At 40.0% G+C, this 21,601-nt stretch overlaps 1 protein-coding gene across 2 annotated transcripts in view; it reads right to left on the bottom strand.

Moving 5' to 3' along the window:
* The window catches only part of TLK1 (tousled like kinase 1), a 179,858-nt gene extending 164,609 nt beyond the window's left edge, over positions 1 to 15,249 (bottom strand). For both annotated transcript variants that reach the window (XM_081577836.1, XM_081577835.1), the window contains exon 1: positions 14,636 to 15,249. Coding sequence is in view for 1 of the 2 variants with exons in the window: in XM_081577835.1 (XP_081433961.1) it covers positions 14,636 to 14,774 (139 nt within the window). In the remaining variant the exon portion in view is untranslated. The remainder of the gene's footprint in view (positions 1 to 14,635) is intronic.
* Positions 15,250 to 21,601: the final 6,352 nt, after the last annotated feature.

The raw sequence follows: 21,601 nt of genomic DNA, 5'->3' as shown, positions 1-21,601 counted from the left end.
TCATAAGACAGAGGTTCTTTACCAGAAAGGGCAAGTTAAAAGTAAGCGCTCTACTCTGAGAGCAGGATGTCTCTTCAAGTGAAGTGATCGCTTTGCCTCTGACCCTAATTTCACTAAGGCAAGGTGGAGGGTCCTCCCAGGGGAAAAGGTAGACAGTTAAGAACAGAAAGCTCTGTTCTCCACCTAATGGAATTACTTTACTTGGAATAGACAGTGGGAAAATTCATTTCAAAGGGCAACGTCCAAAACTATGGAGATCTTGGGAGTGAATAACTAAAACAAAGCTGGTAGTTCCATGACAGTAGTAGTAACAAGCAAAGCTGCAAACCAGCTAGACGTTTAACAGAGAGAACTAGACAAAGAAAAAGGCAGGAAGATCCCTCAGGGTAATAAGCACAAGTCTCAAAGGCTGGCAACACTTAGCTTTTACAGAGCTCTGACTTACTGCAATCAGACTATGAAGCAATTTATGCCCTGGGATATTGGTGAAAACAACAGAGCAATCAGTTAGCAGTTAGTGGAGGCTGACAGCTAGGTGTGACAGCTATAGCGGCAGACCAGCCAAAAGCTTATGCGGAGATCAGGGAAAGAGGCGAAGAGAACAAGGTGAAAACGAGTCATCTCTGGTAGACTGCACCTGACTTTGAGAGGTTCCAGATGTTGGATTCGTCAGACAAAGAGTTATTATTATAAATATATTCAAAGAACTAAAGAAAATCACGTTTCAACAATTAAAGGAAGGAATAAGTTTAAGAACTCATCAAATACAGAATATCAATGAAAAATAAGGAATCATAAAAAACAATCAAATGAGAAAACATGTCTGCTAGTAAAGAGAACATAACTGCGTATTTCTTTTCTTAACTGATTTTAAAAGTAACTACACATACAACATATATGCAGTTCCATTGCTGGATCTGTAACATACAGAATATGTAATAGATCTGACAATAACAGCACAAAGGAGACAGCTGGAAACAAATTACTGAAGTAAGGAAACAACATCATACGTTATAAATCAAATCTACATGAGGAAATAGAGAACCAGAAATAATAAGGTTAGTACAAAAAATATAAATATGTTTTATCATCTCAGTTTCTTTAAAAAGGACTTGAAATTATATACAGTAATTGTAACAGTTTATTCTGGAGTTTATATCTACTACTGTGGGCAAGAATCCCTTAGAAGAAATGGAGTAGCCATATCATAGTTGACAAAACTGAATCCGAAATGCAGTACCTGGCTGCAGTCTCAAAAGCGACAGAATGATCTCTGTTCGTTTCCAAGGCAAACCATTCAATATGACAGTAATCCAAGTTTATGCTCCAATCAGTAATGCTGAAGCTGAAGTTGAAAGGTTCTATGAAGACCTACAAGACCTTCTAGAACCAACACTCAAAAAAGACGTCCTTTTCAATATAGAGGACTGGAATGCAAAAGTAGGAAATCAAGAAACACCTGGAGTAACAGGCAAACCTGGCCTTGGGAGTACAGAAGCAGGGCAAAGGCTAATCGAGTCTTCCCAAGAGAATGCACTGGTCATAGCACACTCCCTCTTCTATCAACACAGGAGAAGACTCTACACGTGGACATCACCAGATGGTCAACACCAAAATCAGACTGATTATATATTCATTGCAGCCAAAGATGGAGAAGCTCTATACAGTCAGCAAAAACAAGATCAGGAGCTAATTGTGGCTCAGATCAGTTCAGTTCAGTTCAGTCGCTCAGTCGTGTCCGACTCTTTGCGACCCCATGAATTGCAGCACGCCAGGCCTCTCTGTCCATCACCAACTCCTGGAGTCTATCCAAACCCATGTCCATTGAGTCAGTGATGCCATCCAACCATCTCATCCTCTGTCGTCCCCTTCTCCTCCTGCCCCCAATCCTACCCAGCATTAGGGTCTTTTCCAATGAGTCAACTCTTCGCATGAGGTGCCCAAAGTATTGGAGTTTCAGCTTCAACATCAGTCCTTCCAATGAACACCCAGGATTGATCTCTTTTAGGATGGATTGATTGGATCTCCTTGCAGTCCAAGGGACTCTCAAGAGTCTTCTCCAACACCACAGCTCAAAAGCATCAATTCTTCCGCGCTCAGCTTTCTTCACCATCCAACTCTCACATCCATACATGACCACTGGAAAAACCATAGCCTTGACTAGACGGACTTTTGTTGGCAAAGTAATGTCTCTGCTTTTAAATATGCTATCTAGGTTGGCCATAACCTTCCTTCCAAGGAGTAAGCGTCTTTTAATTTCATGGCTGCAGTCACCATTAGCAGTGATCAAAAGATCTGAATAAGCACTTCACAAGAGATATCCAAAAGTCAATAAACTTATGAAAAAATGGTAAACCTTTTAACTCACCAGGAAAATGAAAATGAAAACCAAAAATACCACCTCACATCAGAACACCAAAAATAAATAACAATCCAATTGTCAGTGAGGATACAGAGCAATGGGAACTCTCATACACTGTTCATGGGAATGTGAATTGTTACAACCACTTTGGGAAACTGGAAGTATCTATTAATACTATATTAGGCCTATAATCCAGCAAATTTGCTATTAGGTCTAAACTCAATAGAAATTAATAGTATATGAACAGACAGGTACAAATACGTTCACACAGCATTATTAGTAATAACCAAGAAGTAGAAACAATCCACATCTATCAATAGATTGTATAAATAAACTGTGGTAAATGAATATGAAGTAGTATTATAGAAGAATGAAAATGAACTACAGTTAAGGAATTAACATGGATAAAACTCAAAAACATGTAAAGCAAAAGCAGCTACAAACAAAATACATACTGCGTGAGTCCATTTATATTAAGTTCAAAAACAAGCATAATTAAGTCAGAACAGTGATTGGTGGGCTACAGTCCATGGGGTCGCAAAGAATCAGACATGACTAAGTGACTAAGCACAGCACAGCACAGTGATAGCTCTGGAGGGAAGGGAGAAGGGAGTAAATGACTGATGAGAGCAGGAAGAGAGTTCTAAAATACTGCCAGTGTTCTTTTTCTTGACTGAGTGGTAGTTACACACATCATGGTTTATAGTAGCTCACTGAGCAGCAATTTGTCTGTGTGTGTTTTCTGTATTAATATTATGCTTCAATAATGAAAACTAAAGCACCACACAACATTAAAAAATAAAATCAACTGAGTCATAGTAAAATTAGAATGCTTGAACCTTAGACGGTAATAATTTTTTGAAGACTGAGCTTTTGATATAAATATTAAGTTCAATCTCACAAGCAATCAAGACCTGTCAACTGAAACAAGATGATACCATTTGAAAATAGTTAAAGTGAAGGAAACCTAGCTAATGTCCTTCTCTAGGGAATACTCTGTTCACACCTACTGACAGAAATACAATTACCTTCCTTCTCACTTCTCCTTTTTAAGAAACCTTCCTTCACAGTCCTAGAAAGGGTTGCTCTATGATCCACAGGAGAACAGTGTGACCATGGTTCCTGAATTTCTAGTTCAGCCCCATGAAATCTAACTAGGTTCTAAGAGATACTCAGCCCTATATCCTTCTAATAATAAATTTGTGTTGCTAAAGTTTGTTTCTAGGAACCAAATGACCAATGGATATAACACCGTGATATAGGATATGCTACAACCATGTTATATAATAGTTCTGTTTATATTGAAGTTGAAAATTGGCAACTCACAGACTGTTTTATCTGATCCACAAAGTGCCAGAGTTTTTTTTTAAAGTATAAATTACATGTTATGAATTACAGTCTTCCTCACTAAACTTTGGCCAAGTTCCTAGGAGGCAAGTACTGGGTTGCCATTCCCTTCTCCAGGGGATCTTCCCAACCCAGGGATCGAACCTGGGTGTCCCACATTGCAGGCAGATTCTTAACCATCTGAGCTACCAGGGATGCCCCATTATACAAGAGTTCTGTTTATATCAGAAGTTGAAAATTGGCAACTCATGAACTGTTTCATCTGACCCACAAAGTGGTTTTAGTTTTTTTTAAGTATAAATTACATGTCATGAATTACAGTCTTCCTCACTACACTTTGGCCAAGCTCCTAGGAGGCAAGGACTATTATTTTACATATCTTTGCTTTTCCCAGTGCTAGACTCCAGGTCCAAAAATACATGCAGAATGATTAAACAAACTATGCCAATAGGTTTCTATAAAATTCTAGAGCTCTGACAACTGATTAATTTCTGAGAAACTAAATAACAGACTTTAAAATCCTAGTTATCAAATAGGGAAAACAATAATGACAATACACATTAAATGTTATTTTAAAAAATCATGCCCTTTTGTCCAGTAAAGCAAATCTTTATAATGTAAAATAAAGAATTTTTAAAAATCATGCCCTTTGCCCAGTAAAGCAAATCTTTAAAGAAATAAAGAAATCAAAGGAAGAAATCAAAGGAAGAAAAATTCTATGTAAAGTAAGTGCCACAATATTATATAGTGAAAAGAAATGAGATTAACAATTTTAATTATCACTTAAAATCTGCCCCTGTCATACACAACCCTGCCAGAATTCTTCAACAAGCCATGGAGACAATCTATGTCAAGTGTGCTCTGGCCAAAAGATCTTAATGCAAACAGTTCCTGTTCCCTATTCTTGACATTTTAAAAAAGGAGAAAAATTTTTAATTCTAAAGTATCCTTATATCTAAATATAATAGTAACAGTTAACATATACTGACTGGTTAACATGCCACAAATTTCACATTTAATTCTCACAACCTTATGAAACAGTTACTGTTTCTTATTCCATCCTACAATCAAGAAAATCCAGGAATTCCCTGGCAGTCCAGTGTTTAGGACTCACTTCCACTGCACAGGGCAGGGAGTCAATCCTGGCTGGAGGAACCAGGATCCTGAAAGCCTCAGCAACCTCATGGACTGCTGCATGCCAGGCTTCCCTGTCCTTCACTATCTCCTGGACCTTGTTCAAATTCATGTCCATTGAGTCAGTGATGCTATTTAACCATCTCCTCTGCCACCTCCTTCTCCTTTTGCCTTCAATCTTTCCCAGCATCAGGGTCTTTTCCAATCAATCAGCTCTTCATATCAGGTGGCCAAAATATTGGAGATTCACCATCAGTCCTTCCAATGAATATTCAGGGCTGATTTCCTTTAGTATTGACTGGTTTGATCTCCTTGCAGTCCAAGGGACTCTCAAGAGTTTTCTCCAACACAATTCTAAAGCATCAGCTCTTCAGTGCTCAGCCTTCTTTATGGTCCAATTCTCACATCTGGACATGACTACTGGAAAAACCATAGCTTTGACTATATGGACCTTTACTGGCAAAGTGATGTCTCTGCTCTTTAACATGCTGTCTAGGTTGGTCATAGCTTTCCTTTCAAGGAGCAACCATCTTTCAATTTTAAAGATTTTTAAATAGTGAGAATGAAAAAATACAATAAAGCATTTGATTAACTGGATTAGACATATGTTCAGTGTGAGGATCTCAATCCTTTTGTTAACTAAAAAGTGTGTGTTAGTCAGTCACTCAGTCGTGTCTGACTCTTTGCAACCCCATGGACTGTGGCTCACCAGGCTCCTCTGTCCATGGGATTCTCCAGGCAAGAATACTGGAGTGGGTTGCCATTTCCTTCTGCAGGGGATCTTCCTGACCCAGTGATCAAACCTGGGTCTCCTGCACTGCAGACAGACTCTTTACTCTCTGAGCCATCAGGGAAACTTGTTAACTGAAAGGCATTGTGTTAATAATATTTAAGCCCAGCAATCCCCAGGATGAGCTGAACCTTCCCTGGTTGAAAAAGACAAGCCTAACTCATGCATCACTGCTCTATGAGCTGAATACAATTCTTTAAATAATAATTTGGTAATAGTTATCAAAAGCCCTTAACTGTTTCACACTTTTTGCCCTGATATTCTATGACTGAGAATCATCTTAGGGGTTGGGGGAAACTTTTACTCAGAGATATTCACTATATTAATATCTATTATAGCCAAAAAGAAAAGTTAAAGAAAAAGAAAAGAAATAACCTAAATAACTAAATACAGTAGTTAAGATGTTTTTGTTCACCATGATCCATTGTTCAGGAAAACTATCACTCACCTAATCTGTGATCTTCAGGGATATGTTAATCATGGCTTTCTATGGATTCCCCAACTCATCCTATCTACAGCCATAGTGGCCACTTTGCTGTACTTCATCTCCCAGCTACCAATGACTGGTTAAGGAATTGACAATCATAATACATCGGCATCAACCCAGAACTGGCATGTGGACATCAGGAAAAAGTCTGTCTTTCAAATGTAGTTGCTAAGCCAAAAGGTATGTGACTGAGGCTCCAGGAGCAAGAGGCTAGAAAAACCCAGAGATGGAGTCAAAGAGGCTCAGTGACCTCATTTGAAACTTTGGATCTAAGCTGCTTCCAAAGCTATTCCATCCTTCTCCACATTTACAATTCTCAATTATGTGAACCAGTAGATTCTTTAACTTACCAAAGCTTGTGATACGTTTTTATCACAGGAAAGCAAAAGAATCATGATTAACACACTACCAAAATAAGAATGGTTAAATAAAATACACTGAGTACATCTATTTGGTACCTTTGTGGATAAAATTCAATGGAATAATGCTGACAGAATAATATAAACTGTTAAGAGATGCATTCAGGAGCCTAGTCTGAATCCTGACTCTACTACATATTCTCTATGTGTCCGTGGTTAAGTTAGTTAACCTCTCTGTGCTTCCATTTCCTCATCTGTAAAACAGGGACTCAATAATACATACTGCATGATCATTAGAAGTAAATGAGTTACAATTTACAAAGTTCCTAAAACAAGTCCTACCATTAAGTGTATGTATCTTTTAAATAAATGAGTTTATATACATATATACATATATATGGGCTTCCCTGGTGGCTCAGATGGTAAAGAATCTGTATGCAATGCAGGAGACCTGGGGTCAGTCCCTGAATCAGGAAGACCCCCTGGAAAAGGGAAAGGCTACCCACTCCAGTATTCTTGCCTGGAGAATTCCATGGAGAGAGGAGCCCGGCAGGCTACAGTCCAAGCGATCACAAAGAGTCAGACACAACTGAATGACTAACACTTTCACTTGCATATATATATATATGTTATAAAATAATATATATTATATATACAAAGTAATTTCACTGATTTTTTTTTAAATCTGTGCACAGAAAAAGGAAAAAACTATGTTTTTTAAAGAAGTAAAAATACTGTTTGTCAAAAAAGAAGAAAAAGAAACATGCCTCAGGTCTTATGAAAGACAGGATGACTCTGATTGGCTTCATACAAATCCCCTGACATTCTCTAGAGGCACCATAGCTGTATTTACCCTACTCCAGTCCTCTTGCCTGGAAAATCCCATGGACGGAGGAGCCTGGTAGGCTGCAGTCCATGGGGTCCCTACGAGTTGGACACGACTGAGAGACTTCACTTTCACTTTTCACTTTCATGCATTGGAGAAGGCAATGGCAACCCACTCCAGTGTTCTTGCCTGGAGAATCCCAGGGACGGGGGAGCCTGGTGGGCTGCCGTCTATGGGGTCGCACAGAGTCGGACACGACTGAAGCGACTTAGCAGCAGCAGCAGCAAAGAGTTATGAGAATTAAATGAATTAACATGTACAAGCAATAAACTTTAGCTATTACTGTTACCATTATCACTCTCTAAAATATAACTTGTCTATAAATTACTAAAATGAGTGTCTTCCTGGGTCTGAAATATGTATATATTAAGTATAAAATCATTCAGTTAAAAAAAAAAACAACTTTAACAGTCTTTTGACAAAACTTTCTATTAGATGCCAACTCTATAGAGGACATCCTACTACGCAGCGAAAATATGGAAATGAACAAAACAGAGTCTCTGAATTCAAGACCTTTCTGTAGAGTAGGCAAAAAAAAAAAAGTCTATAATAAAAGGTATAATGACAGAGGTGCTATGAAACAGACAAGAATTGTCTGTAGGACACTATAGAACACTATGGCTTCCCAGGTGGCGCTAGTGGTAAAGAATCTGCATGCCAACACAGGAGACATAAGAGACGCAGGTTCCATCCCTTAGTGGGCAAGATCCCTTGGAGGGAGTGGCAACCCACTCCAATATTCTTGCCTGGAGAATCCCACGGACAGAGAAGCCTTGTCGGCTAGGTTCCACAGGCTTGCAAAGAGTCATACAGGACTGAAGCGACTTAGCACACATGCACAAATAGGACACTAAGGAACAGAGACATCTAACTAGGGGGAGCAGGGGAAACACGCTAGAAAGAATTTCTGAGGAACAATCACCTAGTTCCTTCACTTCAGGACACCCATTGCTATTTACATAATTTACATATCTTTTAACATATTCATAATAGTGTTTTAGAATGTAAATCAATAAAAAGACAAGATCACCAAGCACACTACTACTTAACTATGCTCATAAATAAACTTAAAAATGTTTTGGTAATAATGAAGATGACGTTCTTCTCTTAACAAATTAAAACATAACCTTGAAAAAGTCACACCGCTTCCTCAAAAAATTTATTTTACCAATAAATAAAAGCTACAAACTTTCCTCCAGTAAATTATAATCAGGCTGATGTCAAAGAATATTTTTCAGCTGTGAAGACCTCTGAAGGATTTGAATTCAACCCCCTCATTTTACAGACTTAGAGGAGCCACAAAGTATAATGTGAAAGCAGTAAGCTGAAAGTCAGAAAACCGCATCTTCGTCCCAACTCTCCTAGAGTAAAAGTATGGGCAAAGTTTCCTCATCAGTAAAATGAGAAATTTGAATTCAATTGCTTCCAGGGTCCTTTTCAGCTCCGTAATTTTCATGTATGAAACTGAAGCAGATAAGCAACTTGCCCAAATCACCCAGCTAGTTAAGGGCAAAGTAGGGACACTTGTTTTCCGATTATCAATACACTTTCTCTTTTGCAGCATACTGCTTCTCCTACTTCATAACACCATTCCTCTAATTATTCTAAGATATGTGGAAATTATTAAAGAGAATGAAGGAGTTTACAAAACTAAATGACTTATTCCTGTAATTCTTCTATAGAAAAATGAGCTTTAAATCTAAATGAAACAAATACATGAAGTCTCAAGCTGTGTGTCACTTACTTCACTGAAGCTGACCTCAGGAAAGTTAAAGGAGTTTATCCTTAAACTTCCCAGTACCTAAAATCTAACCTTTCAATACATTTCACAGAAGAGACTATGTTCCATATGAAATTAAAATATGAATTGTTATAGATAATGATAACTATTACATGCATAATTCTCTGAATAAGATGAGAATTAAAATTCTTTTTATGTTCTGGTTATAATATGCACTTTATTATTCAAGACAGATCAATTTAAACACTTACTTTTCCTTTATGTATCCTTTTTTCAGGCTCTCTAGCTTTTAAACCATTAGATTAACCACATTACTTCTGAAATCACATAAACAATTAAAAATAAAAGACTATACAGAATGCTGATAGTTTCTCTTGTAAAACTGAAAACCAGCCCCCAGCAGTACAACTCTACTGAACTATATCATAAGCAGCATCTGATTCCCTAAAATGTCTTCAAAGCTTATTATATTTTGCAGGGAATTTATCAAGATTTCAGGAAGACTGACAGTGTTGATTCCAGAAAATAAAGGAAAACCTGCAGAAGAAAAGCACAGTAAAAATGCAAAACAGCAATAAAGTCAACAGTAGTTTCATACTACTGAATTTTGAGGATTTTCAAAAACATTCATGGATATATAAGTAGTTTAACTACATTTACAAATTTTCAAAGAATCACAGAATGTTTGCATTTTTTAATTGGATGTGACCTTAAGTCACTTAATCCAATAGCACACAAAATAAGAATCTACTGGATTTACCTCCACCTCACCCCAAAAGTCCATGTACATGCACATGCTCAGTCATGCCCAGCTCTTTGTAACCCTATACACTGTAGCCCGCCAGGATCCTCTGTCCAGGGGATTCTCCAGGCCAGAATACTGGAGTAGGTTGCCATTTCCTTCTCCAGGGGATCTTCAGGGATTGAACCCACGTCTCTTATGTCTCCTGCACCAGCAGTGTAGTTTGCTTTAAATTCTCATAGTTAAATATTTCAAGAGACAGGTCTTTCCATTGCTGGTCAAGTCTAGTTGTTACACAGTTCTTACATTCTTGTCAAAAAAATATAGAATTCATTCTATGCCTTCGCAACTTTTACCTGCTAGTTTATCTTCTATAACAACATAATAAATACATTCTCTTCTATTTGTTTTTGAAATACTTGAAAACAGCTATACTCTTCCCCACCCTTCAACTAGTCTCTTGCTGAGTCTAAATGTATGGTCCACAGATTTCTTGTGTGTCCTGAAGACACTTCTGGGATAGAATGTACTTCCACACTGCAAGTAACCTTTAAAAACAGCAGCCAACTGTTGAATTTTGGTGTAATATCAAAGAATATCTTCCCAAAAGGCTAGCAAAATAGTTCTTTTCTAACTACATATCTATGTGAAATTGGGTTCTCAACACATGCCTCAATCAAAATATATCTCAACAGACGGAAAGAAGAAAATCCAGCTACCTTCTAGTATGCCAGAAATTAAAGTGGTTTGTAAAAATATAAAACAATTCCACTAGCCTCACTAAAGTTTTTGTTTTAGAATATTTATTCATCATTTTAAAATTCGTTAACATGTAATCAGATTGTTATTTTTAGATAAATAAATGTTTCTGAAGTTATTTCATTACAAATATAGTAAATACCAAGACATAACCCACATAAACAAAATCTCTTTAGAGACCTGAATAATTTTTAAGGGAGTAAAGGGAGTCCTGAGACCAAAAAGGCTAAAGCATAACCTATTTCTCAGGGACAGATTCCCAGGCTTCTATCTTGAATTTCCCTTTCTCCTCTAATACATAAAAATGCCTCTGTAAGGGAGGTATCTACCATATATCTATGCATTCATGAGCTAGAATCCTTAAACATACAACTCGGTCTTATTGCAGCAGGTGACTTCAAAAAATTAAAGCGCCATCTGATACATAACTTTTAACATCTCCCTACATGTATTAGGGATTACAACATCTCCCTACATGTATTAGATGATTGTGTAATCATCTGGAATCAAATACTTTTACCTCTTCTGTCTAAAGATGCAGTTTGTAAATATAGAAACAGAGAGCAAGTGTATGACTATGATATTATCTTTTGACCAAACTACTTTTGCTATTTATATAAAAGTAAAAAGCAAATTATTTATATCTGGAATAACAGAATAAAAAAGACAAGTCTTTTGTATAACCATTTGACTCACAGCAGTAACCCATTCAAAAGTACTTATGTACTGATATGAAAAAAAAAATCTATTCATCTAGCCAACACATACCTAGGCCTCAGCAAACAAAACTGACCTTATTTGAAAATTTCTTAACTTCTCACATCCTTATTCACAGAATTATTAGAAGATAAAGTGGGACAGAGAATTTAGCCACAGGTTTAAAAGATCCACTGTGAAACCTAGAGCTACACTGCTGAGCACCTCTCAGAGAATTTTAAGACTGATAAAGGAAAAGCTTTGGAACTCCAAGGAAAGAAATTATTAATAGTCTGTGTGTGTTAGTCACTCAGTAGTGTCCAACTCTTCACGACCCCATGGACTGTAGCCCACCAGGCTCTTTGGTCAAAAGGATTCTCCAGGCAAGAATACTGGAGTGGGTTGCCATTTCCTTCTCCAATTAATCGTCTACACTGTACCATACAAATTCCTGAATTCCAATAAATTCCTAAATCTTATGATTTAGGCTTATGGATAAGATACTTATGTTGTAGCTTTAAAAATAGCCCATTTTCAAAGTTAAGTTTGCTTAAAAGGAGTTCATCACATATATAACTTTATATATGTACATATACATGTGTATCTCTTTTAAGTTTAAAAATTTCTATTCTATATTACATTAAATTGGCTCAATTTTTCCTCGATATATACACTCAAGTTCCATTAACAGTAATGCTTTTTACTAGCTATCAGTCACCAGCAATCAAAGCTATCAATTTGGATTTCCCTGTTGGCTCAGTGGTAAGGAATCCTCCTGCCAAGGCAGGGGACACAGGTTCAATCCCTGGTACAGGAAGATCCCACATCCGGCGGAGCAGCTAAACCCACGCGCCAGGACTACTGTCCCCATGCTCTGTATCAAGAGAAGCCACAACAACGAGAAGCCTGTGGACCCCAACTAAGAGTAGCACCAGCTCATCGAAACCAGAAAAAACCCCGCACAGCAACAAAGGCCCCGCACAGCAACAAAGACCCTGCATAGCCAAAAATAATTTTTTTTAAAAAAAGCTCTCAATTTACATCAATTTACACAACATACTAATATGTTACCTGGAAAAGATGCCAAGCACTTGTTAAAATAAAAACTGGGATCCCACTCAATAGACAATGATAACACCTTGACTCAATTAATGTTCGTTCGCATCAGTGAAATCTGAAACAATAGCTTCAAGATGAATACATAACCCTACAGAGCATTAATAGTTTTAACTTATTTCCCGGTTGGTCAAAAAAAAGCAATATACCACTGTCACCATACAGGTACTTGGGTGTGAAGTATAACTTACACAACAGCGTGTCTTGTTATTTCACAAATTGAGACTCACTATTTAGGTTACATAAAAATCCAAACTACTGGAAAAAATTCGCCTTATTTGGAAGTTCAAGCTAAATTATTCCAATCTTTCAAAATTTTTAAACATCAGGAAAAATGCAGAATAGTATAAAAGTTTTTTAATGAGTTGAAGTAACCTCTGAAGTTCACAATCTAGATTCTACAGACCCAAAATTACTAACACTGATTACAGATGTTAACAGATGAACAATTCAACACTACATCCTCATTAACAAGTACAATGCTTGGCTCACAGAAAATGTCTCAATAAATATTTAAGAAATGAATAATAAAAAAAAGGTATAGTCTTAAAAAAATAGTCTTTCCCAAGACATCATTTACTATCACTCATTATACTATCATTCCTAACACTACCATTTAGCATATTAATGAAAGTACAGACAAAAGTAAAAGCATGCTAAAAGCACCAACTGCTGTTCACAAAATAGATTTTAAGACATTCATTTACAAATTTTCAAGTGCAGAAAGAAAAATCACCAGGTGTACTAAATTTGAGTTAGTCAATAAATAAACTTTTATCTTCTAATAATCAGAACTCAGGGTTGGGGGTGAGATGGAAAGAGGAAATGTCTGTCAATGTACTCAGAACGCTTAATGGATGCCATAAATCAAATCTTCCCATGAATTTTCCAGAGCAAATTCATGCCAATCTTTGAGCCTATTGTCACTTTCACACATGCTCACAGGAACAAAATGACAAAGAACGCTATGCCTGAACCACTGGATTCAGGGCACAAACCACTTGACTAACAAATGTCAAGGCTCCGAGTCGTCAATACTAATAGATATTTTAAAAATAAAGTCATCCCACCGACTCCTACATAAATCAAAGCTCTTGGTATCTTTAAAGGATTCACTAGACTACTGGACTTCCCGACGTTTCTTCGAAAATGTGGCTACAATCTTCCTGTGTGACACAACTGGCCGTGAACAACCCATTTACCAATTGCTCATGAATACCGCTAAACGTTTTCCAGACAAAAGAACGTTAAACGCGATTCTACACACATTTATTCTTCCCCCATAAATATGTGTTCTCCTAAATTTAATTTTACGTCGTATACTTCAAGTTAAATACAGCAAGTTAAAATTTTAGTCAAAAGCACTCCGGTGTCTTACTAGCTGTGTAACTGCTACATCTGGTGGCAGCACACTTGCATGCAGGAAGCCAGAAAACTTAGAAAACAATTGTAACCGATCTGGTGAGTGTTTGCAGTAACCTTTACGTAGCGATTTCCCACAAAACCCACGACCCTGTCGGAGAAGAATAGTAGCCTACTTGCAACAGAGAGGTAACACACAAATATGCAGGAGGTGATGGCGACAGAAAGTTGCAACCATCTGGGTGATTTTAAAAGCCTGCCCACGAATCGGTCTCTCGTTTAAACTGCTCGGGGCGGGGGGGGGAGGCCAGGGATCAAAGTCGGCTTTGATAATTTCAGCGGCTCTCCCCAAAAGGTAGAGATCGTGCCAGTGAGGGGCATCCTCCAGGTCCCGGGCAGCAAAGCTCGCAGAGCGGGGACCGCCTCTAGGGGAGGAGTGCGCGAGGGAAGGGGAGGGGGCTCGAGGATGAATGCTTCACGGAGAAGGAAAACCCACCAGAGACCGGAGGCCGGGAGGTTAAGAGTACTGAGTGTACTAGCAAATGGAGCAGAACGGGGCTCGCGTCCGGGGTCAGGCTTCCCACCCTAGCAGGACTGGCTCTTAGGAACCCCAAGCGAGTCTGTGCTCCGCGCCTCGCCCCGTCCCCTCCAGCGCGCACCCCTTCGTCCGTCTTCTCCGCCACCCGCGAACCACCACCCACAGCCGGAGCACTACCTCCTCAGGGCCGGGCGGCCTTGCGTCCACCTCGTCCCCCTCCCCCACCCCGGGGTCTGGGGAAGAAGACCCCGAGGCGCGCGGGCCGCGGCGCGGGGAAGAGAGGCCCGCGAGCGGGCGCGGGCGCGACGGCACTTACCTTCCCTGGGCCTCCCGGATGGCGGCGTGTGATTCAGCAGGGACCTGGCCGCCGCCGCCGAGCCCGGGGTTGGAGACGTGGAGAGCTGGGACCAAGATGGCGGCCCCTCCAAACTTCCACTGCTACTTTGGACACTCATCAAGCTACTTTCTGGGAACCCGACTCCCCCCCTGCGACGGCAACAGCGGCAACGGCACCGGCACCCGCCTCCGTCATGGCGGGGGCCGCGCGGAGGGCGAGCAGGAGAGCGAGGGCAGGGAGGGGAGAGTCAAGGGGATGGGGGAGGAAACCAAGAAGGGGGGAGGTGGGGAGGGTAGAGGTGAGGGGAGGAGAGGGGACGGGGAGGAGGAAAAGCGGGAGAAGTGAGGGAGCCGGCGGGCGCGCCTGGGAAGAGGCGGAGGGAAGGAGCGCCGCGGCGGAGGCGTCGAGGGGGCGCCCGCTGGGGCCGGGGTCGGAGCGCGGGCGGAGCGCGGGCTGCGCCAGCCGAGAAGACTTCCGCGGGCGGAACCTGCCGGCACCTCTGCAGTGCGTCGGCCCCCGGCGTCGCCCGGGTGGCGGCGGCTGCGGCGGCGGGCGGTGGGTGGCGGCTGAGGCGGCGGGGTAACCTCTGCATCAGTTACGGGCGGCGGCGGCGTCACGCGCCGCCTGTGCAAACACTATCGCGAGGCTCCTGCGCCTCCGGTAGCGGCGGCGGCGGCGGCGGCCGCGGGACCAGGCTTGGGGGAGGGACCTGCCAGGGGTTGGGGGCGGGAGGGACTAGGGAGGGAACGAGCGCGCGAGGGAGGAGACGCGGGCGCTGGGCGCTCCTGGAGCACCCGCGGATCGCTGCGCAGCGCGGGAGCCCGGGGCCGCCGGACTGGCGTGCGCCGGGGGCGGCCTCCCGGAGCCGGCCTCCCGGAGCCGGCCGGAGGGAGGCGCGCCCCGCACGCGCCCCCGCCGCGCTGCACCGGCTCCCGCGCCCGCTCCGCTGCCACCTGACTCCCCCTCTCTCCCGCGGAAGCGCGCCTGCCTCCCGACCCACACCCAGCCTGGGGAGAAATGCTTCTGCTTTCTCTGGGCTGTCGTTTCTCAGGAGTTCGATATGATCATTTCTCAAAATGGAACTACAAAGTTGAGAGTTGCTTTTTTTCCTCTCTGTACTGTGTAAAAAAAAGAAAAAACCGGTGTGCGCCTCCTCGTCTACAGAACGGGAGTGGTTATCGAATAAAAGAGCTAGCAAAATAAGTTGGGGGGGTGGAAATAAAACTTTACAAATGTTTTCCAGCAAGAAAGACAATCTTTACTGGTGTGCGCACTGTATGTGTGGTCTGGCAGTTCTTTGTTTTAAAACAGTAGGTGGAAAGTCTGAATAGAAATATTTGATCACCAGGTTCACATTTTTAGGGTATGAAGAGGGTATGGTTTCTAGAAAGTTCCAGTGACTGCCACTGCTGAGTCGTGACTAAAAATCTTGAAGCGAACTACAGCATCTGTTAAAATTTATAGTTACAATGTAACTTTCTACACACCCTCACAGGGACAGACACATCAGGGATTGGGCATCTTGTACAGAAAAGAGCTTTCTAATAGTTCAGGAAAAATACAACGAAGCTGTTGCTCTCTTTAAAAAACCAAATTGAACAGAACACTAAAAAGATTATGATATAGAGTAACTATACAGGCATGAGGAAATGGCATTACCAGGGGAACAAAAATGTCACTTCTATTTTTTATTTTTATGACTGCGCTTCTCATAGTAATGTTTTGTTCAGATAAACTATCATATTAAAATAGAACCTTGCTTGTCAGTTATCTCCAGAAGTAATTTTAGTTTTCTTGTGCTTCAGAGTCTTCACTGAGTTTTTAGTTATGTTCTGCTTGTCAAACTTAAGAGGTAATCTCACAAATTAAACAACTTCAGTGAGGTATAATTAACATGCAATAAACTACACATATTTAAAGTGTGCAATTTGATGTTTTCATGTGTCTACAACCCTGAAACCATTTCTACAATCAAGATAGTGAATATATCCATCTCCCTCCAAAATTTCCTCTACCCTTTTCTGGTTCCTCTTTCCCTACACCCCCATCCCCAAGTAACCACAGAACTGCTTTCTGTCAGTTTGCATTTCCCAGAACTTTAGATAAAAGGAATTGTACAATTTGAACTCTCTTGTCTGACTTCTTTTACTCAACATAATTATTTTGAGATTGATCTACATTGTTGGATTTATCAATAGTTCATTTCTTTTTCTTTCTGAGTACTACATTGTGTGAATATACCACACTTGGTTTATTCATTCACCTGTTGATGAAATTTGGATTGTTTCCACTGTTTTACTATTATGAATAATGCTAGTATGAACGTTTGTGTACAAGTCTTTGTGTGGACATATGCTTTCCTTTCTCTTGGGTACACATCTAGAACCTTAGATTTTTATACCAAAGTGCATACACCCTCAGGCAAAACACGAGTTCCTGTAAGATAGGTAATAGGTAGCTGTATGCTCTCAGTATTTTAAAAGAGAAAGCTTAGTCAGTTGATTGTGGTGAAAAGGACAGAAAGAAGTCAAGAGACCTGGATACTAGTCTCAGCAGGTAACAATCCTTCTTGATTTAATTTCCTCAGCTGTGAAAAAGAAGTTAGGGTCACTCGGTGATCTCTAAAGCTCCTACCAATTTCAAGATTTTATACAGAGCTCAGCTCCTCTGGAGCTGCTGCGGCTGCTAAGTCGCTTCAGTCGTGTCCAACTCTGTGCGACCCCATAGATGGCAGCCCACCAGGCTCCCCTGTCCCTGGGATTCTCCAGGCAAGAACACTGAAGTGGGTTGCCATTTCCTTCTCCAGCTCCTCTGGAGAATAATAAACAAAACCCAACCAAAGAGATTTGATAGCAGGTTATCTTCCTCCCAATCCTCCCAAGAGCCCCAGGATACCTTTACACCAACACCAGTTACATTTTATGCAGACTGACTCCTTTTATTTTAAATGGTAACTAGAGGATCACAACAAATCCAAATACATAATACAATTACTTTCGATTTGTTTTTGTTATGAGTGTTGCCTTGGAAAGACAATTAAATGATTCCTACTTTCTTGCAGCTTATAAAGATAGTCAACATGACTGACTTACAGAGAGGCTACTGTCAGCCACAAGGAACTACTTAAATAAACCGTGGCTTAGTTTGAAAATAGAATGTTATGCCATCACTTAAAATCATGTCTTTGAAAAATACTTCAAAGGATGATAAAAATTTCCTTGTATATCGTAAGTGAAAACACAGGTATGATCCCAATTTGTAAGTATGCAAAGCAAATGACTGCAAGGATGCACCCCCAAAAGTGTATAGCTAGCCTTGGGTTGTAAGATTGCATAATTCCTTTCTGCTTTTCCAAATTTTGTACAATGAATCACGTATTAAGCATAAAAAGGATATGGACACAAATTGTGCAAAACCATAATTTTATTAAATTATTATAAAAACTTAAATAGTGAGTAGAGGCTCCCGCATACCTTGTACACCGGCAAGGACATGGGCATTTGAATAATGTTTGATAGAGATAGATGGAATGGTTAGAGTGATAGCTTGCCCAATAGGAAAAGATATAGGAAAGTCAGGAGAGTCCAGGTTCAGCCACTCTGGAAAAGGAGAAATATCAAGAAAACCAAGGAAAGATCATTGGAAGGGGGTTACAGCAAGATGGAAGCACAGGAATGAACTAAGCAAGTAAAAGGAGAATGCAGTAAGACTGCCTACAAAGAATTGGGCAGAGTGTTCTTTCTGTGAATTGAGGGCGCCACGAAGACAGAGACTAAACCCCATTATACAATGCCTGTCACAGAACCAAGGGCTCTGTCAATGTTTGCAGAATGGATGATGAGGAATGGAGCAGTGCAGAAGTCTTCAAGGGTCTCCTGATATAAGATCATATACAAAAAGGGAGATCTTAGCCCTGATCTACAGGCTAGTCATAATTTACAACTACGTTTCTGAGATTCTTCTATTTATATAACAGAGTAAAAAAATTTTTTGCAAAGCATCCAATATTATATATATATAATAAATGTTTTCTAATACCTCTTAGCATTTGATTCCTTCTAAATTTGAGGAAATAATTAATCTCTAAGTCCCTTTCCGCCAAACCAATCAGAAAAGAGCCCAGAAATTGGATGAAACTTCCTTTCTAAGTACTATTCCAGACAGTGGCCTGCTGGAGCCAGTTCATGCAGCCCAGAGAGCAGATTATACAAGTTTCTCCCTCAACTCCGAGTTCAATGCCCCCACACTGGTAGCTTGAAACTGGCCATGGTAAGAGTATTTACAACTCCAAAGTCAGCAAAATCTGCATATCAAGGCTTCTTTGCCAACACACCACTGCTCCCAGAGTACATAGATCATTGCCTTATCTTCCATCTCCTTAACCCTGGCTAAAATCGTAGTGAGGGCAAGGACCTTGTCTGTCATGTTTACAGTTATACTCCCAACATCTAGCACCTGCTTGGCATACAGCTGGTGCTGATACATAGCTGATTAGCAAGCACCTGAGCCCCCTGGGCTAATCTGCTGGTAAACAACTGGGTTGGCCACGCTAGGTGAGGAAGAAAAGGCCAAATATTCCCCCACCCCCTCACACTTACACTTCGTTGGCCAATGACTGTGATTTGGTAAAGTTCACTGACCTTGTTAGGGTTGCCAGATGAAATATAAATTTTGCCTGGGCCATACTTACACTAAAAAGGTTTTTGTTGTTTATATCAATTCAAATGTAACTGAGAATCCTGTATTTTCATTTGCTACAGCTGGCAACCCTAGCCCTTTTTAACTAAGCCAAAAAAAGTTGATGAAGTATTGCCTAGTACAATTGAAGATGCTATGACCCAGCAATTGCATTCCAAAAACTGTATCTTGAAGTAGTTCTTGTTTATGTGCACCAGGAGAAAGAACAAGCATGTCCATAGCACTACTGTTAACAGCAGCCAAACACTGGAAACCACCCAAATGTTTGTCAACAAGAAAATAGATTAATAAATAGAGTTGTGTATATTCACACAATAAGATACTATACAACAATTAAAAATTCTCACAGGCATGATGCTGATTTACATGACCAAATTAAAGAAAGATGAAGTCAGTTGGATTCATTTATAAAACATTGAAACCTAAATAACATGGTGTTCAGGAATATATCAGTACGTGTGGCAAAACTAGAAAGAAAAAAAGAAAAAGGAATGAGAAGCCAAAATCAGAGTTGCTAGTTCTATCCAGGAAAAGGCAGGATGTGACCGTGGAGGACTCACAGGGACTTCAAAAGCATAAGTAAATGCACTACTGTTAAGTTGGGTGGGAGTGTAGATGTATGATTTTCATACTCTTTTTCTTTAAGCTATTTATATATATCAGGATCTTCTCTCATATGTATAAAATATTCCATTACAAATGTTTAGGAAATGGAGCGTGCTCGGCCTTTTCATTAGAATGAACTGAAACACCCAACCTGTCTCCTCTTGCCTGGACTCACCGCCAGATTTTATTTCCTTCTTTGTCTGAACATATGCACACAGATGAGAGTTCTCAAGATACCCGGCCTACCTTCGTGACTTGCCACCTTAGTAGTATCCTTTCTGGTAGAGGCTTAGACAAATGACTCCATTGGATTGGATTATGAGGAATTCTATTTTCACTGAGTTTGTTCTACCTGTCCTGCACAATTCACAAAGCTGTTGCTTGAAGATGACGGTTTCCAAATCCCTGTAGAGAAAGCTTCATGGTTTTGTGAGTAATAGGCTAGGTTACTCTTCCTCTGCTCTCTTTAGCTATGAAAGTGGTTTCCTTCAGGTTTGTCAGCTCATTGGGGGAGGCTAGTCTTGATCCATACATCACCGAAACTGGAATTACTAGATTCTCAAAACTGATTCATTTAGCCTGAGGTTAAAAAATTATAATCAGCTTCAAACAATATTACCTCCCCCAAAGTGCACTAGAGGCAATCAATCTTCCAAGGGCATGAGTATTATGAAATGTTTACAAAAACAAAGTACAACAAGCAAACAGTGCTCATAGCAGATTTTAAATCAACAGTGTACCTCTAAATAAAGCAGTCTACTGAGATGTGATTAAGAAAACATGTAAAACCAATTGTAACCTAGTGTTCCACTTCTCAGATCCTAAGTCTTACTAATTGAACTGAAATATAAATTCATCACTATAGAGGGAAGAACAAAGACTTCCAAAACCTTATTTACCCTGGACTTGGTTTCTACAGTAGGATTTTTTTTTTTGGTTGCACCACATGGCATATGTGATCCTAGTTCCTCCACCAGGGATCGAACTTGCATCCCCTGCATTGGAAGCAGGGAATCTTAACCACTGGACCACCAGAGAAGTCCTGCAAATTATTCTGTAGGCAAAGAAATTGATGTTCCTTTTCATATACATTAATATCAAATATCCTTGATTTTTGACAATATCTTTCCAACTGGATGGTTTCAAGACTTTCAAAATCACTTAATGCAAACAAAAATCACTTAATGCTTTCATAGCAAATAAAAAATACTAAGTTTTCCTTAGATACATGACAAAAATAATGTGAGATGTATAACCTCATACATATTTAGAAACTTTGAAACAATATAAATACATCAAATATTGATGAAAATTTCTCCCCCTTCCCTCCCAAAGTCAAAAAGCCATCATGAAAAAAAGTCATCAAGAAGCAAGAAGAGGGGTTTCTGAGATGAAAGTAATATTCTGTTCCTTAATCCAGGTGCTGGTTAGAAGTAAGTGTCTCATTTGTGAAAATTACACTGCACAATTATGATAAAAAATTAGAAAAAAAATTTTAGCAAAAATAATCTAGCATTTGTGATTCTAAGTATTTACACACACACACACAAACACATTCTAATGGGATTTGTTGTTTAATGAGAAAATAAAAGGGAGTATTTTTTTAAAGTGTAACATATTGCTAATGTGAGAGGAAATGAA

Source organism: Giraffa tippelskirchi, chromosome 3, assembly GCF_054371585.1.
Source record: "Giraffa tippelskirchi isolate mGirTip1 chromosome 3, T2T-mGirTip1v1.2.pri, whole genome shotgun sequence".
NCBI classification, from domain to species: Eukaryota; Metazoa; Chordata; class Mammalia; order Artiodactyla; family Giraffidae; genus Giraffa; species Giraffa tippelskirchi.
This window is presented reverse-complemented; position numbering and strand designations above follow the sequence as displayed.